Genomic DNA, 27,575 nt, shown 5'->3' on the forward strand with positions numbered 1-27,575 from the left:
TAACCACACCTCACTGCCACACAGTCATATCGCTGCTGTGATTTAAATGTTAGAAGAAACGAAAAAGATGTCTCAAAACAATTCTTGTGACACGCAAAAGGAAAATCCCTTAATGACGGTTGAGATTGACTTGGATCACAAAGAATAAAGATTCTTAACTCAACCATACTCCCATACTGAAACTCACACTTACACATTTACAGTTTTAAAGCCAAGTGACACAATATCACCCCCCCCCCCCCCCCCCCCCCCCCACCTCCCCCTTTGTTCACAACATGGACGGGATGTGTTCTTATGCTCATGGCTTCCTGTTGATCACGACACTTCTGATTTATCTGGGTGACAGTGCCATAGACGCCATCAGTGAGAATAATATGTTTGATATGATAAGATACAGAACATTGCATACAAAGATATTGTCATCATACAGGAAAGGTTAAAACAAAATACCAACCGTCTTCAGAAAGAAACAAAGGTTGATATTTATCTTAGCTTTGGATAGCTGCATATTCATATGTGCTCATACGTCGTTAACTATAATTGAGTCATATCTGCCATTCGTAATTGTGTAATATGGGCAGTGCTGCAGACGAATGCTGCCTCACCCAAACTGTCAGAGAACTGAAACACTGATTTAGTTTCATTTAACGGTACAAGAGGTTTATTTTCTCACAACTCGAAGAAAAGAACTAACAATGGTACAGGTATAATAGACAAATGTTTAGGTCATATGCATAAATAATATAAGGCTTGATAAACAGATGTATTACTTTACCAATATTTGTGGCTCTTCAATGAACATTTTGCTTGACAGAATGAATAGAAAACCCAAAGCACACAAGCATAGAAAACGTATCATTTTCAGTTAACAGTGTCATACTTTGCAACTTTACATTTGATTTCTAAATGCTTTATAGAAATGTAGAGAATGTGTTCTTCTTGGCTCACGGGTGATCACGTACAAAGCTTTGTTCATACAACAATTATTGTCTCTGTTGGATGACACCGTCGAATAAGATGACCCAAATGTAATAAGACACGCACAAACTAGGAAAGAAAAGCGGTAACACGTCGTCCGTTGTATGGATAATAACTCTTATTCCCTCTCATTGGCTCACCTTTACACACAAAAATACACACAGGATTTCATCTGTGACACTTTCTACATACACTGTTTGTAAGTTGTACTTACGTTATATATCATTTTAATAAAATCTATAAGCTTAATAAGAACATCCAGGTTCAATCTACGAAAGCTTAGTTAGAAGATCGGTTGCAGAGGATGAGGTAATGTTTTTAACCAGCTACCACAGTTGAGCTGCCTCTTACCACAACATTTTGACTGACCGTTGTGCTATCCTAAAGGTAACTATTATTATTTACCCCTGTTCTCAGCATTCTTCACATGGTTCATTTCAAGGATTCTTTAAATACTAAACAGTGACACAGTTAAAATATGTAGTGTGTACTAAAAATGTTCATGCTCCAGCAAAAAACAAAAAACCTTAACCAACATTCAAAGCTCTGAATTCTGGTACATCTAATACTGATGAAAAGACTGTTTGCTTTTGAAGTGCCTATCTCCCTCAATGGAGTATATTTATTTTTAAAAGCTCAATGATAACTTGTCACACTTGTCACCATCAACTGGAAGCTGAATCCTTCATTTGTATTTCATATAAATATCCAGACTGCTCACTGTTCATCTTTGCTTTTCTCGAAAACCTTCTCCAGCCCTGTCGCCAGGTTGACGGCCTCGTAGCAATGCTCCGTGCCGGGTTCAGGTGAGTGGCCGGCGGGGATGCAGTCATAGCCTTTGCCTGCTGAGCTCATGCGCTTCCTGTTGCGTGCGCCCGGCTGATAGAGCTGCATCGCAGGACGGTCCTGCAGAGAGACGAGAGAGCAGAGACATGGGAGAGACAAGCAGCACACATTTTGAATGAACAAATAAACACATACGTACTAATTTGGCTTCTTTACCCGCTTATTCTTAAAACTAGTGTATCCCAGCATGCACTGGGCTAGCAGCTACAGAAAACACCCTTTTCACCGTTCAAATGCATTTCTGTATGTACATCAATAAGTGAACGCATGGTGGTGGAATAATGATGATAACTTATAATAACTTATTAACTAAACAATGTGTTTAATGCTAATGTTCTGATCTGTAATATATATGTTTTTATCTGTAGAAAAATCATCCATTCATTCATCCCTCCATCCCTGAATGATCGCCACTAATACATTTATTTTCTATTTCACAAACCAAACACAGCTACACATACAAACATGCCATTATTCTTACGAGCAATTTAGGGTCTCACATTCACCTGATTTGCATGTTTTTGTTCTGTGGGGTGAAACTGCAGCACCTGGAGGAAACTTATATAAACACGGGTAGAACTCCACACAGAAAAAAACTAAAGGCAAGAATCAAACCCTGCGCCTCATAGTTGAGAAATTAAATGTCATGTAAATGGCAAACTTTTCTCTTTTTTTTACATGACATTTAGAAATAGGCTTACTGAAGAAAGCTGATTGTAAAGCGATTAAGTTAAGATAAGTGCTTTATCTCAGGCCTGAAAGATATGACACAAATGCACTGAAAGTAAAGAAACATGATTTCTCTGAGTTGATGATTATCATCTGTAAAAAAAACAAAAAACACACATATCAAGCAACATCTGAAACAAAGATATATGTCAACATCATGACACAAAGCAATTAGTTGCCACCTTCCCCCCCATCTCATGCTCACCTTGTCGCTCACCTTGTTTCGGAGGCGTTCCTTCCTGTTACCCAGGTCCTCCCTGTCCTCCTTTCCCAGTTTGTCTCCATTGTCAGGACAGTAAGAATAGCCATGATGATGCCCCTCTTTCTTGGCTCGGTCCTGGCAGTATCCCTTCCCCCATTTGGTCTCATCTTTGCGGCGCATAAATTTATCAAACTCATAGTGGTGTCGCTGTCGTTTCCTCTCTTCGTCTTTTCCACGGTGATCCTTCTCTCTCTGTCTGCGGCCGTGCTGCTCTCTCTGCTCCTTGTCACTCTCAGGCTGACCTCTAGTGGTCAGAGTGGGGATTGCATAGACACCACACATAATTATTTTACATACATAGTTGTTATTATTAGAATTATTGGTACCACTTTGCAGTAAAGTGTATGATTTCTTTTTTCTGCCATAAAATAAAGATGTAATTTCACATTTAAAACTATTTTACCTATAAATGATAGGTTGAAAAACAAGGTTTTAACAACATTAAACATATAATTTTCTATTGTTTGTGTATGTTGTAGTAATACATTTAATAAGAGACCATTATTTAGTGATGGCCCTGCTACATTAGAAGAGTTTAATGATTTGTCAGTGTTTAGGGAATAAGATATTAATGCTTTACATTTTACCAACTATGCAATTAGAATAAATATAATTTATATTTGTATTGCCAGGTTGTGAGCTTTGCTGGCTGAAAATTCCACCTACTCAGTTGTTTAAAGTTGCTCTTTAATTCTTTAATTAATCAGGCCAGACTCACCTCACTGACCCCTGACCCCTGACCCCTGACCCGCTGGAATAAAGCTTCTTACTGACACTGAAAACTGCAGGATTGATGTCTTATTGTAAGATATAGGCTTTACTGATCTCCTCAGTAAAGCATTATGGGGTTTTCACATTATATGACACGATATCAAGCTACAGTTATAAATGTTAATATTTACATTTTGTTGTAGATGCTCCACAGCCTTCCAATATTAAGGTCCTTTCAGGTTGAATAGGACAGTTGTTAAAAAAAGAAGACATATTAGCAACGTCTCCACGATCCTTACTTTTCTTTGGGGTCCTTCAACTTTGTTTGTCCTCCAGTTTTCTCCCATTTGCATCTGTCCAGCTCGCCAATGTCGCTTTTGTCCTTCATTCGGTCCGAATCCACGTCATCGTCCCTGTCACTCTTCTTCAGGAGCTTGATATGCAGATAATACAGGAACAACTCCATAACTACATGCTACTGCATTGTCCAAACAACTAGGATAAACAAGTATGAACATATCTTGTTTTAGTGATGAAGCATTACCTTGATTTTGATGTCTTTATCAGACATTTTCTTCTGCTTTTCTGTGTCTTTTCGCTTGCGTCTCTCCTCCTCTCGTCGCTTTCTCTTCTCCTCCTCCCTTTGCCGTTTCTTTTCAAGCTCTCTTCTCCTCCTCTCCTCTCTCTTCTCCTCTCTTATTCTCTGTAAGAGGAGGTGTGCCGCATTAAAGGAGAATCTGGACATTTTTCAAAGCATTTTGGCAGTAATAACTTTTAATTTATGCATTATCAATTTCTTACCTGCTTCTCAATTTTCTTGTTTTTGATGTACTCCAACAGCGGTGTTGTCCGTTTGGCTGAAAGCAATCAAAGGAGGAGAAAATGGAGACAAGTAAAGAGAAGTTCATGTGTTTTCTTTTTGGCTCATATAGACCTGAATCTTGATAATTATGGTACTGTACCTATGAGCTCTCTGGTCTTGGCCTCTATCTCTCCCAGCAGAGTCTCAGGGTTGGCCATAGACTTCTCCTCATCACAGGAGTAGTTCTCCAAGAACCGCTTATATTCTGGGTCTGAGGGGGTGTCAGATGCAGGATGAGAATATAATATTTTAAAAAATCAAGGTTTTGATTTCCTCTTAAATCCATGCAGGAATATTATAATAACAAGCTGAATATTATGTTTACTGGACTGTATATCAGGGTCTTTGTATTGCGTTACCTTCTTCAATGCTCCCAGTTTTGGCATCTTTCTTTTTTAGCTTCTTCTTGGAGATTTTCTGGAAGGGGGCAAACTCCACCACTGCAGGATACTCTTGGCCTGAGCAAATATTAAAATAAAAGGGAGCTCATAATTTAACAGACCAATAATCAAATAGTAACAATGGCAACAAAAGCTCTAGAGCCGCCTCACAGTCCATAAAATTCCGCCTGTAGCTGTAAAACAAACACATCTCTGTTTGAATTTAATATTTGCAGAATATGTTGCTGTGTGTCCGTCTTCAATGCCACCAAAGTGTAACTGAGTTTAAACAAAGAGAAATACCTTTGTTGTCGATAAAGACGTAGCCATCAAATCGGTCCCTGAACAGAAGGATATCTTCAGGGTTTTTGAAATTGATATATGCTCTGGAGAACAAGTGGGGATAGAGACTGTGGAGAGAGAGAGACAAAGAGGGAGAAGTCATAAAAAGTATCATGTAAGGGGAAAAGCAACAAGATCTGGTATCCTAAACACAAGTATAGTGCAAGTTATTGTGTTGATTAGATAAAACAGTTATCATGATTACCTTTGATCAGCTGGAAAGAACTCAAAATAGTCATAGGAAGGAAGTGGACTGAGCTGTTCCTCTAGCAGGTCCTTTGACAGGCTAGGTGGAAGCCTTCGAATCACCACCTGTAATCGAGTGTAAATTGCAGCATTTCTTAAACTGTACAGACAAACTGCTACTTTGATATTAACTTTTTATTTATTTAACTGTGTGTTTTAAATTATTTTACTTTATGGAAGTGCAATACTAACTGCTTGCGTACACATTTAACTCCTTCAACCTCTCTGACCTATCAATGTGCCAGTCATTAGAAACCCATGCTCTGCAGGCAAACATTGTTCAAACCCTCTGAACTTTATTTTGAATTCTAATGGTGACACCAAAGTTTTGAAAGATACCAAATACATCCTTAAAAAATACAAAAATGTAATACACTCAAATGCACAACCTGCAGATGGACCTCTTGATATTTCATACCTAAACAATTACGTCAATATGCTGAATAGTGTAATAAATAGTAATAAATGATTGCAGCATTACTCTGATTCACACGTTACCTTGGTAACTCTTTGACTACTTTGGACATAACCGGGATTACAGGGCGTAACATGTTGTGATTTAAACCATAGACGATGCAAGTAGTCTTTTTTAGTCAGTGTTTACATCAAATAAAGTCTGAGGGGAATGTGAAATCTAAAAGGTTATGAGATTATAGGTCTAGCTTCCTCCTCATGTCGCTGTCCGCGGTGCTGAAATGATCCCACCTCCCTCCATGTCTGTTTTCCACACAGCGTAAACAATGCGACACACCGCAAACGCTCGGCTACCCACCTTAGTAAAAACCTCTTTCTTCTCTTCTTTCTGCTTGAGGTTCCCAGGAATGTTTTCCTGCTCTCTTGGGATGTCTCTAAATTGTATCTCCACGATGCTTTTCTCCTTGCCCACGGTCATTTGGTCCTTTTCAGACCTCATTTCTCTCCATCTCCCTCTCGCCCGTGTTAAATTAATGTGTACTCGCGAGAGTATAGTAGTATCGCGAGGTTTAGACAGAGATTGGATATCGTGTTACTTTGAACTGTGTCTGTAGCGTAGCCATATAGGTTCTGTGAAGCCCACATATACATACAGGGTGTGCAACAAAATGGGCACGAGCAGCCCATTTTGCCATTTTTGAATTTATTTTATTGTTGGATTATAACCATCGATAGGTTAATGCACGCACCACTTTGTTGCAGCTGGTGGGTGTGGGTGATTTTAAGCATTAAAGTATTATCTTAACCTGTTATAATACAGCATTTTGTAGAATCAATCTACAAAAGAAAATAGTAACTGAAGTTATTAAATAAATGTAGGAGTACAATATATCGTAGTGTAGTAGAAGGAGGCCAACAAAGTGGCAACATATGTTAATACTAAAGTAAAGTAGACCTACAAGTTGTAAGGAGTATCATATAATGTACTTCGTTACTTTCCAACTTTTTGTCAACAACAATCCTAATTTATGCAAATATTTGTAATGTAAAGTGCAAATTCAACCAACAAGGACACCACTTTAATAAATGTTTATACAGCCGTTGTGTAAATATCATAATCAAACGGAGAAATGCATAAATGTCAAACATCAACTTATTCTTTACGTAACCCTGCTCCATCACTGCATTAAAGATGTTAAATAAGGAGCAGTTTATGCACCAACAAGTAGGACTACATTGTGCTCATCAATTAATGTCCCAGTGTCACTACTGCAGGTTGTTAGGCAGTCTCGCAGCCTCCGGTGTCATCGTGCAGGTCCGGAGTCTGGCTGCGGGGCTTCATGCTGAACTGGTCCGCACAGTGCGAGCCGCCCGGGGTGGCGCTGCCCGCAGAGCTCCAGCATTCAGGGAAGGAGGACTGGCTCACTGACCGCCCGTGGACATCTCGGCAGGGAACTGAGGGAACCCAAAACACATGTCCACAAATATAACTTTCCAAATTGAAACATGGGGCATTGTTTTAGCAGACTGAATTGTAAGCAGTTTACCTTTGTTGCTTTCTAAGCACATACGAGACATTTGAACAAATGGATCTGAAATATATTTTAAAGCTGGATCACTGAACTCTGTAAAAGCCCGATGGGCACCTTCATCACATGAATCAGGAGCAGGGAATTTATATAAACTGACAAACTCACCACTGAGGAAAGTTTGTCTGCCATTGCTGGTTTTCAGACACAGCCGAGGTCTCTCTGGTGTCGACACGGAGCTCTTCAGGCTGGGGACAAAAGTGGAGCAGGTGTCCAGGTCCCGGCAGACCTTGTCTTGGGTGTAAATGACGGCGGATTTAGACGGAGTACAGCCCATCTCTCCTGAAGCTACTACGGCCGCTCTCCATTAGAAAAAGGTCCGTGAGACAAACGGGAAAATACTGTATCTGACCTGTGACTGCGAAGGGATGAGAGGAGTCGTGAGGGTGGAAGACCTCACTCCTCCCCTAAACCGGAGAAGGATATTAGGGAGGATGGTCTTAGCTCCAGTCTGTTTCACACTACATCAAGGCTACAGAGATGAGTGTTCTCTGGAGGGGTTGGCATTAAGAGGGAATTTCTGTTTTACGTTGTTATAGCTTCTTGCACAGGATCTGCAATGGATTTACTGGTTAAAAGGTACTGCTACTAATCTTCACCAGATTAATTAGCAAATTATATTTGGTTTAATTCTATACCTAATAAATATTCTATTCTATAAGGGCAAATATCAGGATAATTGCCATGCCATCTTAATGACTACTAATACATCCCACTGTAAAATGATTGTCTTATTTAGACATCAGAGCTATGACCTACAGCATCTCAATGAGGATGTTGTCAATATGATGGTTGGTAGAAATTAATTATTCATTTGCCAGCCCTATTGCCATTAAATGTGTTCTGTGGGTTTAACAAATTGGACCACTTTATTCTGATAAACACAACACACATACATTCTTAAATATTTCAAGAAAAGCGCATGGTTTATTGTAAGAATTACCAAGAATTGTTTTCACGAAAAAGCGGCTTGTATTTAGCTGGCTCTTTATTCAACTTGTAAATCCACAGGTTAAGCAACACGGAGGGTTCTGCCATAGGCAGTAATAAGTGACTTTAGTCTTTTAGATGTGATGTGAGGTGTGCAGCTGTGTTTGCTCTTTTCAATCAAGTGTCAGAGGGTCACATGTTCCCAGTCATCCGGCTCAACCCAAGGTCCAATGCTAAACCAAGTACTCAACCCCTTAACCAAGGCACATGTTAATCCCCCTTTTAAAGTGCATTCTCGCAAATTGTATGTGATGTACAGCAGGTGCCGTGTAAAAATTCAGCCACATTTTTACTTACGCTCATAATAGTCACACTGGCATGTTCTGTTTTATCACTTACAGAAAAAAACATTTCTAATGCACGAGAGGGGGAATCCACAGGAAACCTTTGGTGGAGGACAGGTGCCAAAGTTTTGATTTGATAGTTGTCCTTGAGCTTGGACATGTGTACCTATGACGACCTGTTGCTACGACAGTTCCACCTCCTGACAGGACGAGATCATGTGCTGGTGTCCGACAAGGTGTCTAACATGACGTCACTCTCATACATATCGCACTCCAGGGTTAAAGAGAGTCGCAGCGGCGTCTCCAGCAACATCTTGTCCTGATTTGACAGTGGCGTTTCCAAGGACATGATGCTGGGGCCTTCCGATCTCGGTGTGGCTTGTAGTTCACCAGCCTCCGATGTGTTGAGCATCTTCATCAGCGCCGGAGTGTTCAAGCTGCCTCGCACCTTGTCATTGATGTCCGTGCCTTTGTGGAAGAAGAAAAAATGACAACAAATCAATTTACAGGCTTAAAATATCTTCTGGTGTCTTAGAACAGATATTTGAACATTTGCAACAAAGTCGAATTTTGGCTGACCCACGTGAAAAGAAATTGTCATTTGTCTGCAGATAGTTTGGAGATATCTGCCGCTGAGATTTCTGTTTGTGGTACTCACAGCAAGGGAAAAACAAGATATCTTTCCAAAGACAATGTCCCAGTTGCTCTGGATAAACACAGTAACACGCTATCAAGAATTGTCATGAGCACTTATCCCTCAGTATGAAGTAGTTCCAATAACAACTCATATTACTGCAGTCAGTGAAAAGTGTGGGAGGAAATTAGACAATACCAATACAGATTTTACTTTTCTTTTCAACTCAGCCTCATAAAAAGCCAAGGGGATAAAATGCAGAAGAATTGAACTTTTTATCATTTTCAAAGATAAAAACAACTCCTCTGACGTTTCCTACTTATATAGGCATCTGTGTCACCGATGTACATCTCGATACAGTGGCCAAGCATAGTCACGGAGAAAGTGTCGTCCCTTTTCAATCCAAGTGCCTGCACAGAAAGAAACCAAACCAACGTCAAGCATTTCTTACAAAAACATATCTGTTCACATAAAGAACTAATAATTACAGCGTCGCCGTTTTGCCTCTGCTAACCAGTCGAGTTTACATCAATGTCTGTCATTATTTATCCTACTAGACTTTTGCATATGAACTATGGTCAAAAACATGTGTTGTGAGAGTCACAGTGACCTTGACCTTTGACCTCCAAAATCTAAATCAGTCCAAGTGGACATTTGTGCCAAATTCGAAAAGAAATTCCTCCAGTTGTTCTTGAGAGATAGAGTTTCCGAGAATGGGACGGACAGACAACCCGAAAACATAATGAAAACAAAAATTAAATTTTTACCCCTCGGACTATTGAAAACAAAAAACTTCTTTCTGTATAACCAAAACCTTTCACTACACAAAATCTTTTTTATGTGGTCTTTATTTTCATATAACCTTTGTACAGCTGGTCGTGTTTATGTGCACTTGTAAGCAGTATTTATTAGTTTGGTCTGAAAGCTTTTGTTGTTTTGTAAAAAGAGAGCTACCTTTTCAAAAAAGTTACCCTCAATGACACTTCACTCTGTCTCCTTTAAAAGTTCTCCTCTTCCTTCTTGAACTCTTAGAGGAGGCCATCAACCATCCTTTGTAGAGGCAATTCTAAACACTCGTTACTCAAGGTTTTTAAGTGAGAAACAAAACCCTTAAGGACTGAAGAAAAGGCACTATACCGTGTGAAAGTAGTCGATAGCGCTCTCAAAGTCGCCCATGAGGCTGTGCACGTATCCTATGGCAGCGTAGGTGGAGGCGTGCTGAGGGATTAACACCAGCGCCTGCCGGTGGTACTCCAGAGCCTGGTCGTACTTTCTACAGAAACAAACGCCGCAATGTACAAAGTCCACATCAATGGATTCAACAAAATATCATGTTTGCAGAAATGTGACAAAATACATTTTAGCAGTAGAACATTTGAAGGAGCTCAATTACTAAGTGATGTTTAGTGATGGAGTGACAGCAAATATAACTGATGGATCCTGATAAACAAGGTCTGAATAACATCTACAGACAAGGAATGTAATAGCAGCAACAATTTTCTAACTTGTGTCTTTCGTAGGCAATGGACTGCTAGAAGGGCAATCTTTCTTATTTTATTGAGATAGCTGCTAGGTGTTGGAAGTTTACCATTTGAAATCTCAAAAAACTACAAATGCTCAAATGCACTACTTTTGCTCAATGTGTGTCACTCCTTGGGACTGTAACACGAACTGCCGTCACATCTGGAACACTAAGGATGTCTAGAAATGGCCGCTGCCATTGCTTTGGTGACGGTTGGTCGTTATGTGCAGATGTAGTCTGACAATGACGAGCTCTTCTTTGTGGACGCCCGGCTGCTGATAGTGACTAAGTGAATTTGTAAGTGAGATAAAAGCCAAGATCCTGAAGGTGTTGTGACAAGAACACAAAACATATACACCAACTCTGTGCAGTAACGATCATCTATTGTCTGAAGCATGTCTTGATGCTGTGTGAAGATATTGATCTTATGTCAGTCATACCAAGATTATCTTTGTCCAAGATAACTGGACTACAATGTTTTCATATCAGCACATGTGCAGCTGTGTTATTATTTGTTTACATACGAATGGAAAATTAAGAAACACATGGATGTATCGATGACGCACCAACAACTTGAGCGCCTTGAGATTGCCTTTAGCTTGGAAAGGCGCTTTACAAATAAAATGTATTATTATTATTATCACTTACGTCAGGCATTCACTTCGTATGGATGAAACCCTCCTTCGTTATAAAAACTATCCGAATCTTTCAAAAACAATCATTTGTGTGGCACACATTCTGCAATTACCTTATATATATCTATTGAGTGCTGGCTATGCATAATTCATTAAAGGGTCTTTTCATGAATTTTAAAAGAGGGCCCTACCTATGCTGAATGATTGCAATAGAACATATCTGAAAATAGTTTGTAGGAGGAAAGTAAAAGAGAATAAGATGAGGAGGGGAATTAACTAATTATAAATCTTCCTTAACCATCCACTCGGGATATAATTAGCTCCCATACTAGTACTTTACTGTATGTGCTAACTCAAAGAAGACCATGAAATCCATGAGGCCATTTCGAAAAAATGCAGAGCTGCAGGTGCAGCCAACTCTTTTATTGGGCCTATTCAAGAGCATTCAGAAAATTGTCTCCTACTTACTTCAATTTCCGACACACATGACCCAAGTTGTTTAACAACGGCTCCCATTTGTCCACAGTGACCTTAAATTTCAAGAAAAATAGTAAAAAAGCATACATTAAGTAACTCTTACAGAGACCTGGTCATGTTTTCGAGACGTTATTCATTGACACATACTTTCTCAATTAAATAAAGTTAGCCGTTACCTCGTTCCCTATGGCTTTGATCTTCTCCATCGCATCGAGAAACAACCTCTCTGCCGTCTTCCAGCTGAAACAGATGTGAAAAACATTCTTACAGCACATCTGAATTGTTATTAAAATAAACCAGATATCAAAATGTGTGTAATCTACAGTATATCGGATGAATTTTGAGTTACTTAAATGTATTTATATACATGTTGTACTAGCTTTAAAGTGTATAATATAATATAATATAGGTGAATTAAATTTAGTTTTTAAGCACATGTCAAACCTCCCACAAATAAAACTAAAACTATCTGCCAGGCAAGGTATTATTGGGTTTACATGAGGAAATATCTCCCGTTGTAATCTATGAGAGACAGTTCAGATCTTTCGCATGAGATGATAATATAAATCACATTTTATGTAAATCTCTCAGCCAGCCATGAGACTTCCAGACAAAAATGAACAGCAACAGCTCCTCACATTGCCCGACGAGTTATTGGTCATTCAGGGATAACATTTCAGTTGCTGGACAGCACATGCAGTTCATACTATTAAAACCAGCTTTTGCAAATACAGTGCTGTGTGCCAGCATCCCTTTGCGCTGCTAATAACATTTATGCTACCTTTGTCAAACTAGAGGCCTCAGTGTTATTGTGTGTTTGTGGCTGCATGACTCACTCTCCATTTTGAAAGGCAACCACCGCCACCTCGTGTATGACAAATGGGTCCTCTGGAGCGATACTAAGAGCCTGGCTGAAGAAACGTTCTGCCAGCTTGGAGTTGTTGGTCAGACCGTACTCCAGGCCAATGTAAAGCATGGGTAAGTGACACCTGGATGAGAGAGGGCAGGAGACATCAGACAAGACCAAATGTATCCCTTTCTTGTTATTTAGTCAGTCATTCACAAAGTAGCAACATTTCCTTTTAGCGATACGTCCAGGAGTTGAGAAATCCTGGACCAGGCAGTCATGTACCTACCCTTTCATCAGCTGAGCAGCAGTGAAGTAAGCAGCCATGGCTTGGTCATGCTCACTCTCCACTGCAAATGAATGGCCATAGGCAATCCATGCAGGACCATATGTCCTCTCCAGCGTCGTGGCTTTGCTACAAGAAACAGACAATACCCAATATGTGTAACTGCACCCGACTATAAACAGCCAGCAGTGAGGCCTCAAACAGGATGTACCGCCTTTTGAGTGTGTGAATACATACCTAAGGTACCGCCGAGCATGTTCGTTTTTATGGCCAACCATGAGATAGTAGCACCCCACAGCAAACCAGGATACCTGATGAAGGTTTATATTTGGTTATCAAATAGTGGAAATGATGTCAAAATGGAAATAGATGTATGGTGATATAACTGCAGCACTTACTGGGTTGTTGGGATACAAGTCTACAAGTTTGTGTGAGAGGTAAAACAACTCTGCAGAAGAAAAAGAAAAGAAAAAGCTTGAAACTGAGCAAAATTAACCAATAATGCCAACTAAACATTCTATATGCATGAATCAAGGATTGATATATATTTTACCATTTGCTTTTCCAAGCTCCACAAGAGTTCCTATGTGGACTGGCAAACAGTTTGCATGGAAGGGGTCTTTAACCATCACCCTGAAATATAAAAACAGAGCTGCATTAAGTGGCTGTGCATCTACTGCAGTAAGCTGTTAACCTTTTGATTTGCCTGTTAGATCACAATGACTCCACAAATGTGTATTTTGGCCCACATTTCCAGAGTTATAAAGCAAGTAATCCTGAATATACCTACGTTGATGTGAGTTTGTAGCACATCTTGAAATCACAGTTATAATAATGCCTCTCAGCAAGAGACACCACTACATCCAAGTTGTCCTGAAGACCATTGACCATCTCTGGCACCACCAGATCACTGGGCTTGTTATACTGCAGTGGGAAGGAGAAGAAGAGCGTGTGTTCATTTATGCATGTATGTGAACGGTGGGTGAAGGGTTTAAATGAGAGTAGGTGGGAAAGGAAATAAAGCAAGGTCATGAATAAGGCAGAGAAAGGAGAGAAATGAGAAATAATATCCATAATTTTCATTTGCATTACAATGATTATTAACTGTATACAAATTAAAGCTGAAGCTCGGCAACACTTGAGAGTAACACGTTGTTCCTAAGCGCTCTATCAGTTCAAATTAAAAGGATAAGGCAGGACGGTGTTTTGGAGATTTACTCAAAACAAACTGCATGGCCCATGCTTTTCATCATTTTTGGACAACACCGTGTCTATAGCACAGAGGAGTAAGTTATATCAGGCTTATAGTTGTTGGTTGAATTAATTGATTGTTGGTTTTGGTCTTTTCATAAGATTATTTGACAATAAGAAAAACATAGAATATCACCAGCCTTATCCTTCAATTAATCAATGACCACATGCATATAAGATCATTTTAAAACTAAATGCAGAGCCCCCTTACCTTCTTTAACTTATTCTCAAATAGGAAGTGTAACAGCTCCTCCTCTTCCTCGGTGCACTGTTGACTCAGAGGAAGTGAGTCAAGGAAGTCTTTCTCTATTAACAAAAGAACAACACGTTTCACATATACTGCCATTTTACAAGTTCTTGAAACGATAACAAACGGCACATATCGGTAGAAGATTAATAGGTCAGTGCACATCATCGCCACAGATCAGCCTCACCTTCCTGCGCAGTCAACATGTGGTGGGACGTTAAAAGGTCAAAGGCTTCAAAGCAATACACATCCAGTTTCAAGGCCTCTTTGTAGCTGGAGGTGGCCAGTGGCCTGTTGTCCATGGCATCATAGATTTTTCCTCGCAGGAGGGAGATGGAGCTGTTGATCTGAAATATTACAGAGAGAGAGAAAAGGGAGAACAGAAAGAGTCTCTAGTAAATGTACATAATATTGCTCATAACTGTATAAAGTGTTAAAGCTCATAAGTGACTATTGTGGGTGAAAAAGATATCCTTAAAAGACTATTTTCAAAATGTTATGTCAATTTATGTTTTTACCTCCAGCAGGACTTAAACAATATGCCAATCGATATTGATGTATATCTATTTTGTAGACCATTTAAAAAATGATATTAGTCTCTAAACTTGTGAACTTTACATATTCCCTACAATACAAAATAGGGGGTTAAAAGTATAAAAAGTGAACGTAAGTGTGTCAACATCACTAAAAGAAAATGAATTGGCTAAGTACAGCTACATATTTGCAGTGATTTGAAAAGATGAGTGGTGATGAACAGAACAGTGCTGAGTAATACGATTAGAACAATGCAACACTGACGCCCCCAAATCACGGATTGTACTTAATATATTGCAGTGGCGGCCCAGACTCACAGAGGCAGGGGACATGTCCCAATCCTTGTTTGATTCTAGTGTTCCATTGTCCTCTTTCACACTCCTATCCAGCAGCTTCTTACTAGCTGGCTCCTCTGCATCCAGGATATCCAAGGCCTGTTGGAACTCTTTGGCAGCATACTAGACAAAACGGTCAGAAATGAATACATCTAAAGCATGGACAATGGTAACTTTCTCTAGATTATATTCTGCACATGTGGAAGAGGGTTGAGAACTGATATGGTACGTATTTTCAAGTTACTTACATGGCACCTAGCAGCAAGATACTGACAAGCTCCATACAACTGTGTGAGAGAAGACAAATGTTGTTTCAGACTAGGGACTGATTTAAGGAAGGTAATGCTACTAATATAAATTCACACATAATCCTCCACATGTTGATTTGTGTCATAAACATGAACCTCATCACTCACTTCCCATCACATAGCTTTGTACATATCAACAACACACACATAACCTGCAATTACCTTGTCAAGTTTTCGAGAACGGAGGGCATGGGAGGCTCTGTGGTACTGTGAGGTCAAGTAAAGGCACTGAGCTAGCCAGTAGATATCCTGGGGATCCTCTGGATGCCAAACAAAGAGGTAGGGTAATCAGTTTCTGACGTTACGTATTCATCACTGACAGACTACACAAAAACATCGCAACTGTTGGCAAGCTACTGTATTATTCGCCATCAATATAAAGTGTCTTTCAGCTGTGTCTTTCACCTACCGATGACAGACAAAACACGAAGTATCTTCTTATAAAGCACCAGTTCTACTAACATTAGCTTTATAACTTTAGGTGACAGATTAGTAGGTTATATTCGCTATGCTGGCTAGTCATACTGAACTAACGACACTCACTCACCGTGAGACAGGGACGCTATCTTGTCGGCCCAAAACAGAGCACTTTGATACTGTTGCTGTAAACAAACAAAAAGAAACAGGGCAAGAGTCACTCAAATGTAACGTCATATTGTTGTGGCTGGCTCGCTGTCTGGTCTGGTGATAGCTTGAGTTAGGCAGTCCAGCTATGAAGATCCGTTACAATTGACGCCAGGTTTGCTCTCAAGCTAGCATTTAGCTAGCAGCACAGAAAGTCAGAAATACATCATAATTCTTACCTGGTCAACGTACTGCCGTACTCGCTTTCGAATTCTCTCAAGATTCATTTTATTGTATTGTTTTTATAGCTCTGACTATCAAAAGTGTGTCATTCTTAGAGACAAGAAAGCTGTGTATCAAACTATGCACACAACAGTACGCGCTAGCTTGCTAGCTGCGTAAAATCAAATCCGCGGCTTCTTTCTGCAACGAGTGTTCTACAAAATTGTACCGTAAGGAAACTCATACTGGATAGACAGTTCCACATGAACTCTAGTCTTTTTTACTTTGTATGTCTAGCCGTAAAATAATTCTAAATATATATTAAAAAATACACACACATTTGATTCCTTTATTTATTTATGATTCTATTTGTTGATATTAAATAAACAAATGAGTAAAGGTTAGCATTCTGTTTGTGAAAGTTGCATTAGCCAAAGCAATTCATGAATTTATCTTGGTACACAGCCTATACAAAGTACTATTACTGCTCTATTTTAGAATACCATACAGTATATAGGTCCAGTTACTCTGTAGATTAAACCTTCTTTTTGAAAGTTCAGTTTTACTTTTATTAGTCATGTGTAGGTTAACACAGGGACAACGGTACAATGAAAGAGAACGGGTCTGCTCAGCCATTAAAAGCACTAGTGGCAATAAGAACGCTAGTCATAAAGAGAAAATAAGATACATTGACAATAAGATGTGATGGGATGACAAGGTGCGGAAAAACACGAGTTTGTCAAAAGAAGGCATGTTATCCCTCTGCAGGACATGGAGTCTCCTGCACAAGTGTTTTAGGTGTGTGAGGAGTGCTGGACATTTCAGATCCATCAAAAGAGGAGAATGTTTCAGCAATGTGAGGGGGGTTATCTGCTGTAATTTGAATGGTGTCAGAAGAACTTGGATTCTCAGGTGTATCTGGTAAGATGGATTTCTCTGGTGTATTTGGTTGAGGATATGTAGACATGTCCTGCTGTATCTCTGTTCCTTCATTCTCGTCAGTTTCTTTCCTCTTTATTTTTTGCACAGATTCTGCGTTGCCAGGGCTGTGTGTGGTTGCACCAGTCTTTTTTTCTTTACTACGATCACAGCGCTTTTCTTGTCCCTGACATTGGCACATAAAATGAAATTATTAACATGTTATTATGCTATACATAAAAGATCATATGATAAAGTTTAAGAGGTCATTGAAAGTGCAGAAGTGACAGATTGTGCTTGATAAATGAATGTTACTTGATCTAAATAAGAAGACATTTTTCCAACCTTTTGCTGATCTGTCCTTCCTCGTGGGTAACGTGCAATTCTGTCCATCACCTTGAGAGTTTTGAGCCAGTCCTCATGCCAGCTCCTCACATTATAGTGAGACCTGCATTGGCTCAGATGGAACAGTATCATTTGATTCTCCTTTGTAATGCGGAGAAACTCCAGCTGTCGCTTCTCCTTGCCAAGGCTACAATGAAGAGTAAACACAGGCTTAACAATTTACTTTTTAGTTTCAAAGGCCACCTTATTTCTTGGAAGTACAAATCGTGCCTGACTTGAATATGTACTTGCAGTGATAGTTCTGCCCCAACCTCAACAAACCTTTTTCTTTCATAATAATTCCTGTTGTCGACTTCACCAGTTGTCCTCATGATGTTTGATATTTTCTCCATGAGAATATTGTTTTCCCTCTGAATCTTCATTGTCCATTCCTCTTCAAGCTTAGGGCAATAACATATGATTATAAATAGCAACATGGTATTCAGGTGTAACAACATTCTGAATTAAGGGCAAACACATTATTATATGATTTCAGCACTGAAACATCGGCTGTCAACCTATTTAAAAGATGTGAGTTGGGTTGAAAACATGAGCAATAAATCAGCAACCTTCTTGGTTTTCAGCTTGACAGACAGGTGACCATAGGTCCTCGGTGGAGTTGTGCTTATTGTTGGTTTAGCTAACTTCACCTTGGGAGAACAAAAAAAACTAGTGAGCTTTGTATAAAACACTTTGTATAAAGCAAACTGACTAACTGGATGGAACAATTGGTAGTTTGTGACTAGTTTGTGTCCGTAATAGCACGTTATATAAGCACATGTGTGTCCTAACCTTTTCCCTGTGTAAATCATATGAAGCCTTGTCCCATTTCTGCTGCGGATATTTGTTTTCAGGGGGAAGAAGGGGTTGATATGCCCGATGCTGCATCGTGGTCCTGTCAAGACAAAACATTAGCTGCATGTTGCACATGGCATTAGAGTTGTGGTCCAGAGTTAATCACATAAAAGTGAACAGTATGCTACCTAGGCCGGTCCCTCGTGCCTCTCTGACTCACCTCCCAGTCTGTGGCTGACCTGGTGTCTTAATATCACAAATCTTCATCTGCCCATAAGAGTGCGTTCTTGCTCTGAAGCGTCCGGGTCGACTGGAGCTCAGGGACTGCAGTCTGTTTTCTGCCAGTCATACATGGTTGCCATGACAGCAGCTGGATAGAGCGGAGATGAATGGTTTCAAACGATGTGCTTGTTTAGCAACTTCCACACCGAGAAACGCACGCAGGCATAGAGATAGGCTAATTAGTGAGGAGACTGTGGAGAGAGTGACTGTAAAATGAGCCGTAGTTCAAAGCTGAAACTGAACTGGCATACAAACTGAATCTTTTAAAATGTGTTTGTGCTATTTTAGACTGTTCATGCCTGCAAGGGAAAATAAAAATGTGACAGCAATTTTTGAATCATACTTTCTGGTAGAGTCACAGTTCAATGGATCTGTTAAACACGTTTTGCTGTGAAATTATTGAATCAAATGTAAAATTATTACAATTTAATAAAAAAAATTCGACAGGATTGACTTTGAAGAGTTCAAGGGCTACTGTATTTTCTGTCATGCTGCATGTAGACGACTACAGCCTTGGTTACAGTTACTGGGAAACTTAAACTAACACACTCAGTGCAAACACAGTTTATAGAGAAGACACCCACAGAAAAAATATGCTAGCATAAATCACAGTGAAGGTTTATAGCTGATGAAGAACGAGTTTATTACATCATTAACTAAAATACATACACCACATAGTGTATGCTATGCAGTGGTATCATGTTAAATGATTGCATCATGTTAAATACCCAACACCCAACAGTTTAGGACAGTACAACACAATGGAGCATATCAAACATTTTTGAATGAATCCCATTGAGGTGATACGACTTCATGAATGAACATCTACAGTATATTACAACACTGCCCCCTACTGGCGATGACGATTTTTGGGTGCAATTGAGACAACAGTTAATAATTCAAATCCTACGCCAGAATAAACAACCAAAGCACTCATGAAACTGTAATAGATCAACCCGTAATAGATCATTATGTCACCCTCTTTCATGCACCATCATGAACACTGAATGTAACGTTTAGTGTAACACCATTCTGTGTACTCTGTAGGACTGGCAAAATTAACTCAATATTAATAAGCAATACCTACATATGCATCACCTCTGCAGCCAACTATTAATATACAAACAATATGCGAGCTAAATAAGTGCACACGTATACTTTTATGAGTATATTACAGAATAATACAGCTGTGTATAACTGTAGGAGTTGTTGTAAAGCTGCCATAGCAAAGGGCGATTCTTCATGTCTGACAGATGCCCTCACAAGGCAATTAATTGTTCCTCCCCAGCGCGGTCACATCTCAGTGCATAGGAAGAGCCCTCATGAATGAATTATGGGCAGTAAAATGCTTCCAGTCCAATTTGTTACTTGGTTGTATAAGAAGAGACGTGTTGATGGGACAGACTGCAGACACCAGGGTGATAAAATAGGGACTGGGAGCAAGGTGCCTCTCCCACATTCTTACTTTCTTTTCTTTTTCTATTGCATAAAAAAAACATTGTTAATGTACTGTATGTAGCGTGGGGATACTGCAAAAATGCATACCCACTGTGATCGATGCAAGACTATTCTGTAACCTCTTGTTTACGGTGCGTATAAAAACTTTTCATGCTTAGTTAGTTTTCCACATTGAATCACAGCGGATGTGCTGTGATTAGGATTAGTTGGACAGTGAACAATAGAAATAAATCTTTCTACTTAAAAGTGAATATGAATCTCTAGGAGTTGACCCAAATGAATCACAAATATAAAACGCTAAAATTACTGGCTGTATAAGTATTCACCCCCTCTAATGATGATAAAAGTCAATATTAAGTAGAGGCAGTTACAGTCTATGTTGATAGGTCTGCATCCACTGAGCACATCTGCAGACAACTGTTCGAGTTCAAGCTCTGTCAAATGAAATGGATGTTGTCTGTGTGTGAACTGCAAGTTTATACCACACATTCTAGACTAGACTCATGACCTAATGTGTTCCTGCGTAGCTTGTCTTTCGGTTTAAGGTTGTTGTCTTTACTGGCAAATAAATCTTGTCCCATGTTGCATTTCTCTTGTAGACGGCAGACTTAATTTGACCCTTTAGCAACACTTTCAGGGTGAGAAAGGAGATGTACCTTCTGCTGGTGTGCAGCGCTCCGCTTACACCAAACCATAGATTGTAATATGTTTTTATCACACATGCATTGTGGCAAATACTAACCCAGATATCCATCTATTAGATATACATGCTAAAGCCTGCAGTGTGTGCTGGAGCCTATCCCAGCACACACTGCACAAGAGGCAGGGTACAACTGTTTACACTAACATTCATTGCTTTAGGAGATATAGAGTCTCTACTGGGGTTCACATAACCTGTTTGCCTTTAGTCTGTAGAAACTGGTGCACCCAGAGGAAAACCACACAAGCAAAGGGAGAACATGCAAAGACAGGAAAGCAACGTGAACCTCGTGGCCTTCTCACACAAACACTTTGAGCATAGGCCGCTCCCAACAGATTTACAGCTGCACCACATTCTTTTTTATTTTCATGATTGACCTTACTTGACTTTGAGGGATATTCAGTGGCCCAGAAATGTTCTTGTATCCTTAGCCTGATTAATACTTTTCAGTAAACTTGGTGTGAGTTTGCCTGTAATGTCTCTTTGTATTTAAGAAGTGATCTTTCCAGGAAATTGAAAAACAATGTAATTGGACCCTCGTAAAATATCCATAAACACATGATAAGTCACAGGTCATCGAAGTTCAACTTATAATGCCACCTCTAAAAACAACCAGTTTCATCAGTGATGTTTTACACGTGTCATTGTAAATAGTCATACAATCAATTGTTTTGTGTATAAATTGCATCCATTGTCATTGAATGTGCAACAAAAAAAGAAAAATCACAAGAAAAATACTTTTTGTAGGCTCTGTGAGTATCGCCATCAATTAAGATATAATGATGCATTCAAGATAACAAAGCTTGTTTTTATGTCCTGAATGGCAGGGGATGCTGCCAGTTCCAGTGAAGTCTCATTGGTGCACTGGTGGATCTTCCATTGCACCATTGTGGAACAAGACAGTCTCTTTGGGACTGGAGAGGTACAGGAAGTCCTGATACACACAACAGAAACATGTGTCTGTACATGTGTATAATCATTTTAAGATGAAGCTTTTCTTTTTATCTTAAAGCGTAGATTGACATATGTGATGGAATAAAAACTATTGTTATATACTGTATAGTATAACTTTATACATATACCATTTTAACATCCATGGTGTTTTTTCATTGTATTTGTCAATGTTACACTCAACTTCATCATCATTCCTATTGATGTTATATGTAATAGTACAGGCATATAGCTGTTTTTAAGTATAAGAAAATAGTACAGCACATTGCTTTGATGAGCAATCGAATCCTATGATTTAAGGAAGTTTCAAGTTTTTACACTGTGTTATCGCACTCTGGCCACTGAGCAGAAATACTGTATGCCCTGTTGGCCAGCCTGTCTCTGCTGATTGAAACAAATAGCAGGAGCTCCATCAGAGCTCATACTTTTAAAGTGTATGCCTGGCCAGAACCACAGTGACATCAAGCAAGAGGAGTTTGTGCATTTCCCCAAGGTCACGATCAAGTTTATTTTTATTTTTTTAATCTGCGTGATGGAAAGTTTCTACGGCAACAGGTCCCATGAGAAGATCCTGTTGAGGTGACGGCGCCACACTGGCTCTAAGCTTGCTTGTTAGTGTTACTGAACAGACACATGTAAGTTCTGTTAGTAAGAAGACTTTCAATATTTTGTCTAATAAGAGCCTTTTAACATCAAACCATATATATGGCAGAATAAGGTTTTGTTGGAACAATTAAAAAGCTTCAATGTGTAATCCTGAGCCACCTGCTCCAAAGAAATAGGGGACAATATTTCACCTCTAAATTGGGTCTATACAATCTCTAATGTTTATATTTTAACAGTAGTTTGGCATATGTATTGTATTAAAATGTACTCTTTATATTGTGTATTGCATTTACTCCTGTGTAATGCCTGTCAGTCAGTCATTTGGCAAGAATACGCAAAACTGCTGAAACTGAGAGCCGGTCAGAAAACACTGCTGTCTTATAATCGTCATGTGGGGCTCAACCGTCTGTGTTTACTGAGGCACTGATGTTAACCAAGGTTGTAGTCCGTGTAACGTTACATTAGTTTGTTCACTGGGCTAAATGACCCGCGTATTCGTCTCATCTTCCCGGTGGCGGCGCAGCCAGGAGAGCAGCCCGCCGGGGGAGGAGAAAGGTCGGCCTAGCCGGCACTCGGCAGCTTCCTCCATCAGACGGAGCCTCAGTCAGCGGCCGATGAGACTTGAGCTCAGCCAGAACAAGACCCAGCGCCGGCAGCCACAGCGGGCTGGTGGACCTGTGTAACGGCAGCAACAGGGAGTCTGCAGTTCCCCAGTGATGTAGCTGAACTCGATCTAACTGCTAGCTGAAGCTACGTCGTGTCCCGGGGCTGCCGACAGATATACACTTGGTGAAACAGCCTCCTGGCAGCTGTAAGGACAAAGCGAGGTGGTGCGGGTATTTTTTTCATTTCTGCCACTTTGCATTTAATCCAATAAACAAACTATAAAACAGACACAGAACATGGCTGTAATATTTACAAGCTATACTTCTTCTCCCTCTGTACTGAGGGCAGACTGGAGCTACAGTGACTCACTATCACCTCTAGAGGAACGAGTGGTATTACAAGACTGGACGGAGCGGCGCTGTCAGTTAGCATGCTAATTTCAGTCTATGCAACACAGTACACACATAGACATCTTTGACATAATGTCAACACTGTTACCACTTCGCATTCTGTTGATAATGGTAGTTCATTGTTCTAATGCTTTAAGTTTAATCTTACACATTTAACCTTTAAGCCTTCACTTTCTCTGCGTATAACCCTGTGAGTTGGCCAAAATGTATCACTTTATTCATACCTTTCAGATCAACATGCTTCAAAAGTTATTCACTGTCAATGGGCCAGGAAACTTTGGCCAACCAAAGCTCTCTCCTTAAAAGCTTTCTTCTCCACAGTGATCATCTATCAGATTGGTGTTGATAAAGCGTAACAAACCCTGTCTTGACCTTTTTAAAAATAGAAACAGACATTAGAGACATCTCTGGGCACACCACTTACTTATTTTAGAGTTGGCCCTGTTCTGCCATTATCTAGTATGATAGAGTACCCTGTACATCATTTTTTTTAATCGTATTAGAAAATGCAGAAAACTCTTTTACGTGATTATTACGTGGGAGTATTAGACCCTCTCCCCCCCCCCCCCCCCCCCCCCATCACCTGCTACTTTCTTTATGCAAAAAACCCAAACCAAACTTATACAGTTCCCCTAGTTACAAAACCTTAACTCTAACTAAATCTGAAAACCCTTCACACTTGATTTATATTAAGTAGTTTTAAAGTCAACACAATTTTCAGCTAATGGATGATCGAATAGGTAACGACTCTAAGGCACTATTCTCTCAACTCTGTAGCTCAGCAGCATTAATGGAGCGGCAGAGGAGTGGAGGCTATGACTTGGAAATAGGCTTTATTCATCTAAAAGTGGTTCTTCTGATGACAGTTTGAAGCACACATGCTGCTGTTCCTCCTGAATGCAGGAAGTTTGGCCCATTTAAAGCCCATACAGGCCTATATCCCAGATAGATCTGTGCTATGAAAGGGTATAAATAATGAAAGATGCAGTCTTTACAAGTTAAAAAATACCCACAGTGCTGTTGCATAACAGTGGAATGAGTTTTGAGGATAACAAATTAGGCGGAGCGAGGCAAAGTACAGTAACATGCTGGACAAATCGACTGCAGTGAGCTAACACAAAAGCAGATTTATGTTCACATTTATGCTCTTTAATATAACCTCGGTATTGTTCACAACTATAAATGTTCTCCTGTTTCCCTTGGCAACTTCACCTCCTCTGAACATCTCAGCGTCTTGGTTGCTGGCAAGGTCCCTCGTCCTTGTATCTTGGTTTAAAGTCTGGCAAAAAACAAACACTTTCTCTCAATTACTGATACTTATGATCCTGATCCTTGAGATCCTAATTCAAGAGATCCTGATCCATTGTGTTCCTGAAACAAATGTTCTTGATCCATGTGATCCTGATCTGATGGATCAGGATCACATGGATCCATATTCTAAATATCAGAATCACAAGTTTTAGGATCTCATGGATGAGGATCATAAGTATCAGGATCAAATTATAGACAATACTTTAAGAATATGTTGAAACCATGGATGAAATTACTTGTCAGTGGAACAGAAAATGCCAGTCCGAACATGAAACGAACACCATCAGATTCATTAATCACTTTCTATCACAATCTGTGAAATTGGCTTTGAAGTTTGGCGGGAGGAAAGAACGGGGCCCAAAACTAATACAGGGGTGCATACTCTTGATGGGCAATCTGTTGATGAAGATATGACAACCTCACTGAAGATTGATTCATTACTCTGAGGGACAGCAGCAGGTCAAGTTTAACTTTTTGTCACAGTACTATATGACTCCATGACTCGAGGAAAGCATAGACTGTACAAATATGGACGTAGTCTCCGTGTTGTCACCCATAGGTCTCTGAAGAGCTGTTGTGAAGCCGAATGTGGGTGGCTCTGGCCTCGGCCATCTTGGCAGTGACGAGAGGTGGATCATCGGTGGAGGGAGGCGGGCCCTTTCACGGAGCAGAGCAGACAACTGGCGGAACGCGACCCCTGATGGCACCCACCTGTCACTCAAAGCTGACACACCCTTAACCCTCAATAACTTTAAGCCTTAATTCACCAAAAACATTGTTTGTTTTTTTTACCAGGCTGTAAACATGTTTATCTCTGCTGTAAAGTTGGGACTTTTAGCGCCAGCCCCAAGTGGCCATTTGTGGAACTGCAGTTTTCGACACTTCCGCATTGTTTTGTTGTCATTGACTGATGTATCTTTCAACTTAGTTCAGTCACTTCACTCACATTACAAATATACAATATGTGTGAGCAGATTGTTACTAAGAAGTCCAAAAATAGTTAAAGTGTCAAATACTCTAAATATTCATATATCTTTCACACTAGATAATATGATATGAATCCCTCCATATATTTTCAAATGATAACACTCATGCAATCTTCACACTCCCCCATGTGTGAGCCTTTTATATGTGTACAGTAAAACCACAGAGACCATGAGTAAAACTGGAACCAGTCCATATATCTCTGTGCATCTTAAATCAAGTTGTTTTTTCCCCCATCAGGAGAAAAGAGGCTGTTAAAAAGTCACAAGGGAGCCACTTCCTGCCGGCCGCAGCCTGGGCAATCAAAAAGAAGAATTCTAATGATGCCTGACAAAATTGTCAGACGATATCCTCCAGGGTGCTATGATACTTTACATTACAGTAGACAGATCGATAGGGAGGATGACACGAGAGGCCTCTGCAGAGGGGGAGAGCTGGAGAGCCTGCAGTGCACTGCTCCAACTAGTGCTTATCCCCCAATGAGTCCATGTGACCTAACAGGACACATGTGGATGTAAGTCTAAAACACACGCATGCAAATTGCTTGAATAACTGCATTCACTCGTGTGAGGCAGTGTACTGGATATTTGTGTGCGTTTTCTATGACTGTGTGTGTGTGTGTGTGTGTGTGTGTGTGCAGCTGATAAGTGTGCATTTCTTCTAAATGTGTTAGCAGGTAGATGACGTGTGAGAACTCCATCAATTATTGAAACATTGACAGTCACCTCTTAAAATCAATAAGTAATTCTTTACAGTTGGCCTTTAAAGAGTGACACGGCAAAATTATAATGCCATGTATAGAAAGTCAATCAGGAAACATTTAGTTTCAAAGTGGCCCACATCCCCGAGGAACCAGCTATCACAGACAACTGACAAGACCTGGGTGCCACAAAACTAGGTCATTAAAGTGGATTAATGCTGTAATTCAGAGATGAACACACAACACAACCCCACTAATGAACCCCTCCAGTCTCTCATCAAGCTTCCTGCGCTGTGGTTAATATTGTTTACACAAACCCCGGCTTTAGCTCACTCAACGTAACATCGGATAAAAGAAGCTTTTGATGATAATTCTTCCATGCAGAGTTCAACAGTAACCAGCTGTCCATAAAAGGAAATGATTATGAAAAATAGATGATTTCCAAAAGGTTGGGTGCTACATGTTACATACACATAAAGTAAAAGTATTACAATCTCGAATTAATACATGTTACATGCATTGTGGTTTTGCAGGGAATTTGGAAAATGGAAAGATCAATGAGGTGATCTAATAATAATAATAATAAGCTTTATTTGTATAGCACCTTTCATACAAGAACTGCAGCCCAAAGTGCTTCACAGCAAAAACATAGTACAAGATTAGACAGAGCATTTACAGTACAATAATCACAGTGTTGATGTACATGAGTGTGAAGTAGCATTACAAATAGTATAAAATAGCAGAATTAAAATAATATAAAATAGCAGAATTAAAATAGTATAAAATAACATTGGAAATCATGCCTAGTTTCCCTAATGCAACATTGTTTCCTTATAAGAGCTTATGAGCCTTTTCCCCATAGCTCATATTTACAGCAAATCACCATATAAACAAGAATTCAATACTCATCCCTTACTAATAAATTCAAAATTACAGGAAAGAAGGACACAACTACAGTTTCTAAATAGGTCACTT

The 27,575-nt window shown here is 39.7% G+C and overlaps 3 protein-coding genes across 6 annotated transcripts; all 3 read right to left on the reverse strand.

The window, feature by feature from the left end:
- Positions 1-638: 638 nt before the first annotated feature.
- Positions 639-6,319, reverse strand: upf3a (UPF3A regulator of nonsense mediated mRNA decay). 4 transcript variants are annotated; one of them, XM_029459822.1, is made up of 11 exons: positions 6,129-6,319; positions 5,316-5,422; positions 5,072-5,178; positions 4,748-4,846; positions 4,489-4,599; positions 4,328-4,383; positions 4,071-4,229; positions 3,826-3,959; positions 2,771-3,059; positions 2,331-2,372; positions 639-1,884 (listed from the first exon to the last, which is right to left on the reverse strand). In XM_029459822.1, the coding sequence occupies exons 1-11, from the start codon at positions 6,267-6,269 to the stop codon at positions 1,696-1,698; spliced, it is 1,434 nt and encodes a 477-aa protein (XP_029315682.1). In that variant the 5' UTR covers positions 6,270-6,319; the 3' UTR covers positions 639-1,695. The 4 variants fall into 4 exon arrangements, with proteins under 4 accessions (XP_029315682.1, XP_029315681.1, XP_029315685.1 ...); XM_029459821.1 differs by having other exon boundaries at positions 2,759-3,059; XM_029459825.1 differs by lacking the exon at positions 2,331-2,372.
- Positions 6,320-8,329: 2,010 nt separating this feature from the next.
- On the reverse strand, positions 8,330-16,739 carry cdc16 (cell division cycle 16 homolog (S. cerevisiae)). Its single transcript, XM_029459750.1, has 18 exons — positions 16,513-16,739; positions 16,257-16,311; positions 15,872-15,969; positions 15,650-15,688; positions 15,384-15,524; positions 14,720-14,879; positions 14,497-14,591; positions 13,825-13,958; positions 13,588-13,667; positions 13,433-13,482; positions 13,272-13,345; positions 13,038-13,163; positions 12,738-12,890; positions 12,078-12,141; positions 11,893-11,954; positions 10,405-10,540; positions 9,587-9,677; positions 8,330-9,101 (listed from the first exon to the last, which is right to left on the reverse strand). The coding sequence occupies exons 1-18, from the start codon at positions 16,558-16,560 to the stop codon at positions 8,848-8,850; spliced, it is 1,860 nt and encodes a 619-aa protein (XP_029315610.1). The 5' UTR covers positions 16,561-16,739; the 3' UTR covers positions 8,330-8,847.
- Positions 16,740-16,961: 222 nt separating this feature from the next.
- cfap97d2 (CFAP97 domain containing 2) lies at positions 16,962-18,898 on the reverse strand. Its single transcript, XM_029459585.1, has 6 exons — positions 18,813-18,898; positions 18,590-18,692; positions 18,367-18,447; positions 18,080-18,198; positions 17,759-17,945; positions 16,962-17,600 (listed from the first exon to the last, which is right to left on the reverse strand). Exons 1-6 carry the CDS (start codon positions 18,857-18,859, stop codon positions 17,250-17,252), a joined length of 888 nt encoding a protein of 295 aa, XP_029315445.1. The 5' UTR covers positions 18,860-18,898; the 3' UTR covers positions 16,962-17,249.
- Between the last annotated feature and the right edge of the window lie 8,677 nt (positions 18,899-27,575).

The sequence above is a fragment of the Cottoperca gobio genome, chromosome 21, assembly GCF_900634415.1.
Source record: "Cottoperca gobio chromosome 21, fCotGob3.1, whole genome shotgun sequence".
NCBI classification, from domain to species: domain Eukaryota; kingdom Metazoa; phylum Chordata; class Actinopteri; order Perciformes; family Bovichtidae; genus Cottoperca; species Cottoperca gobio.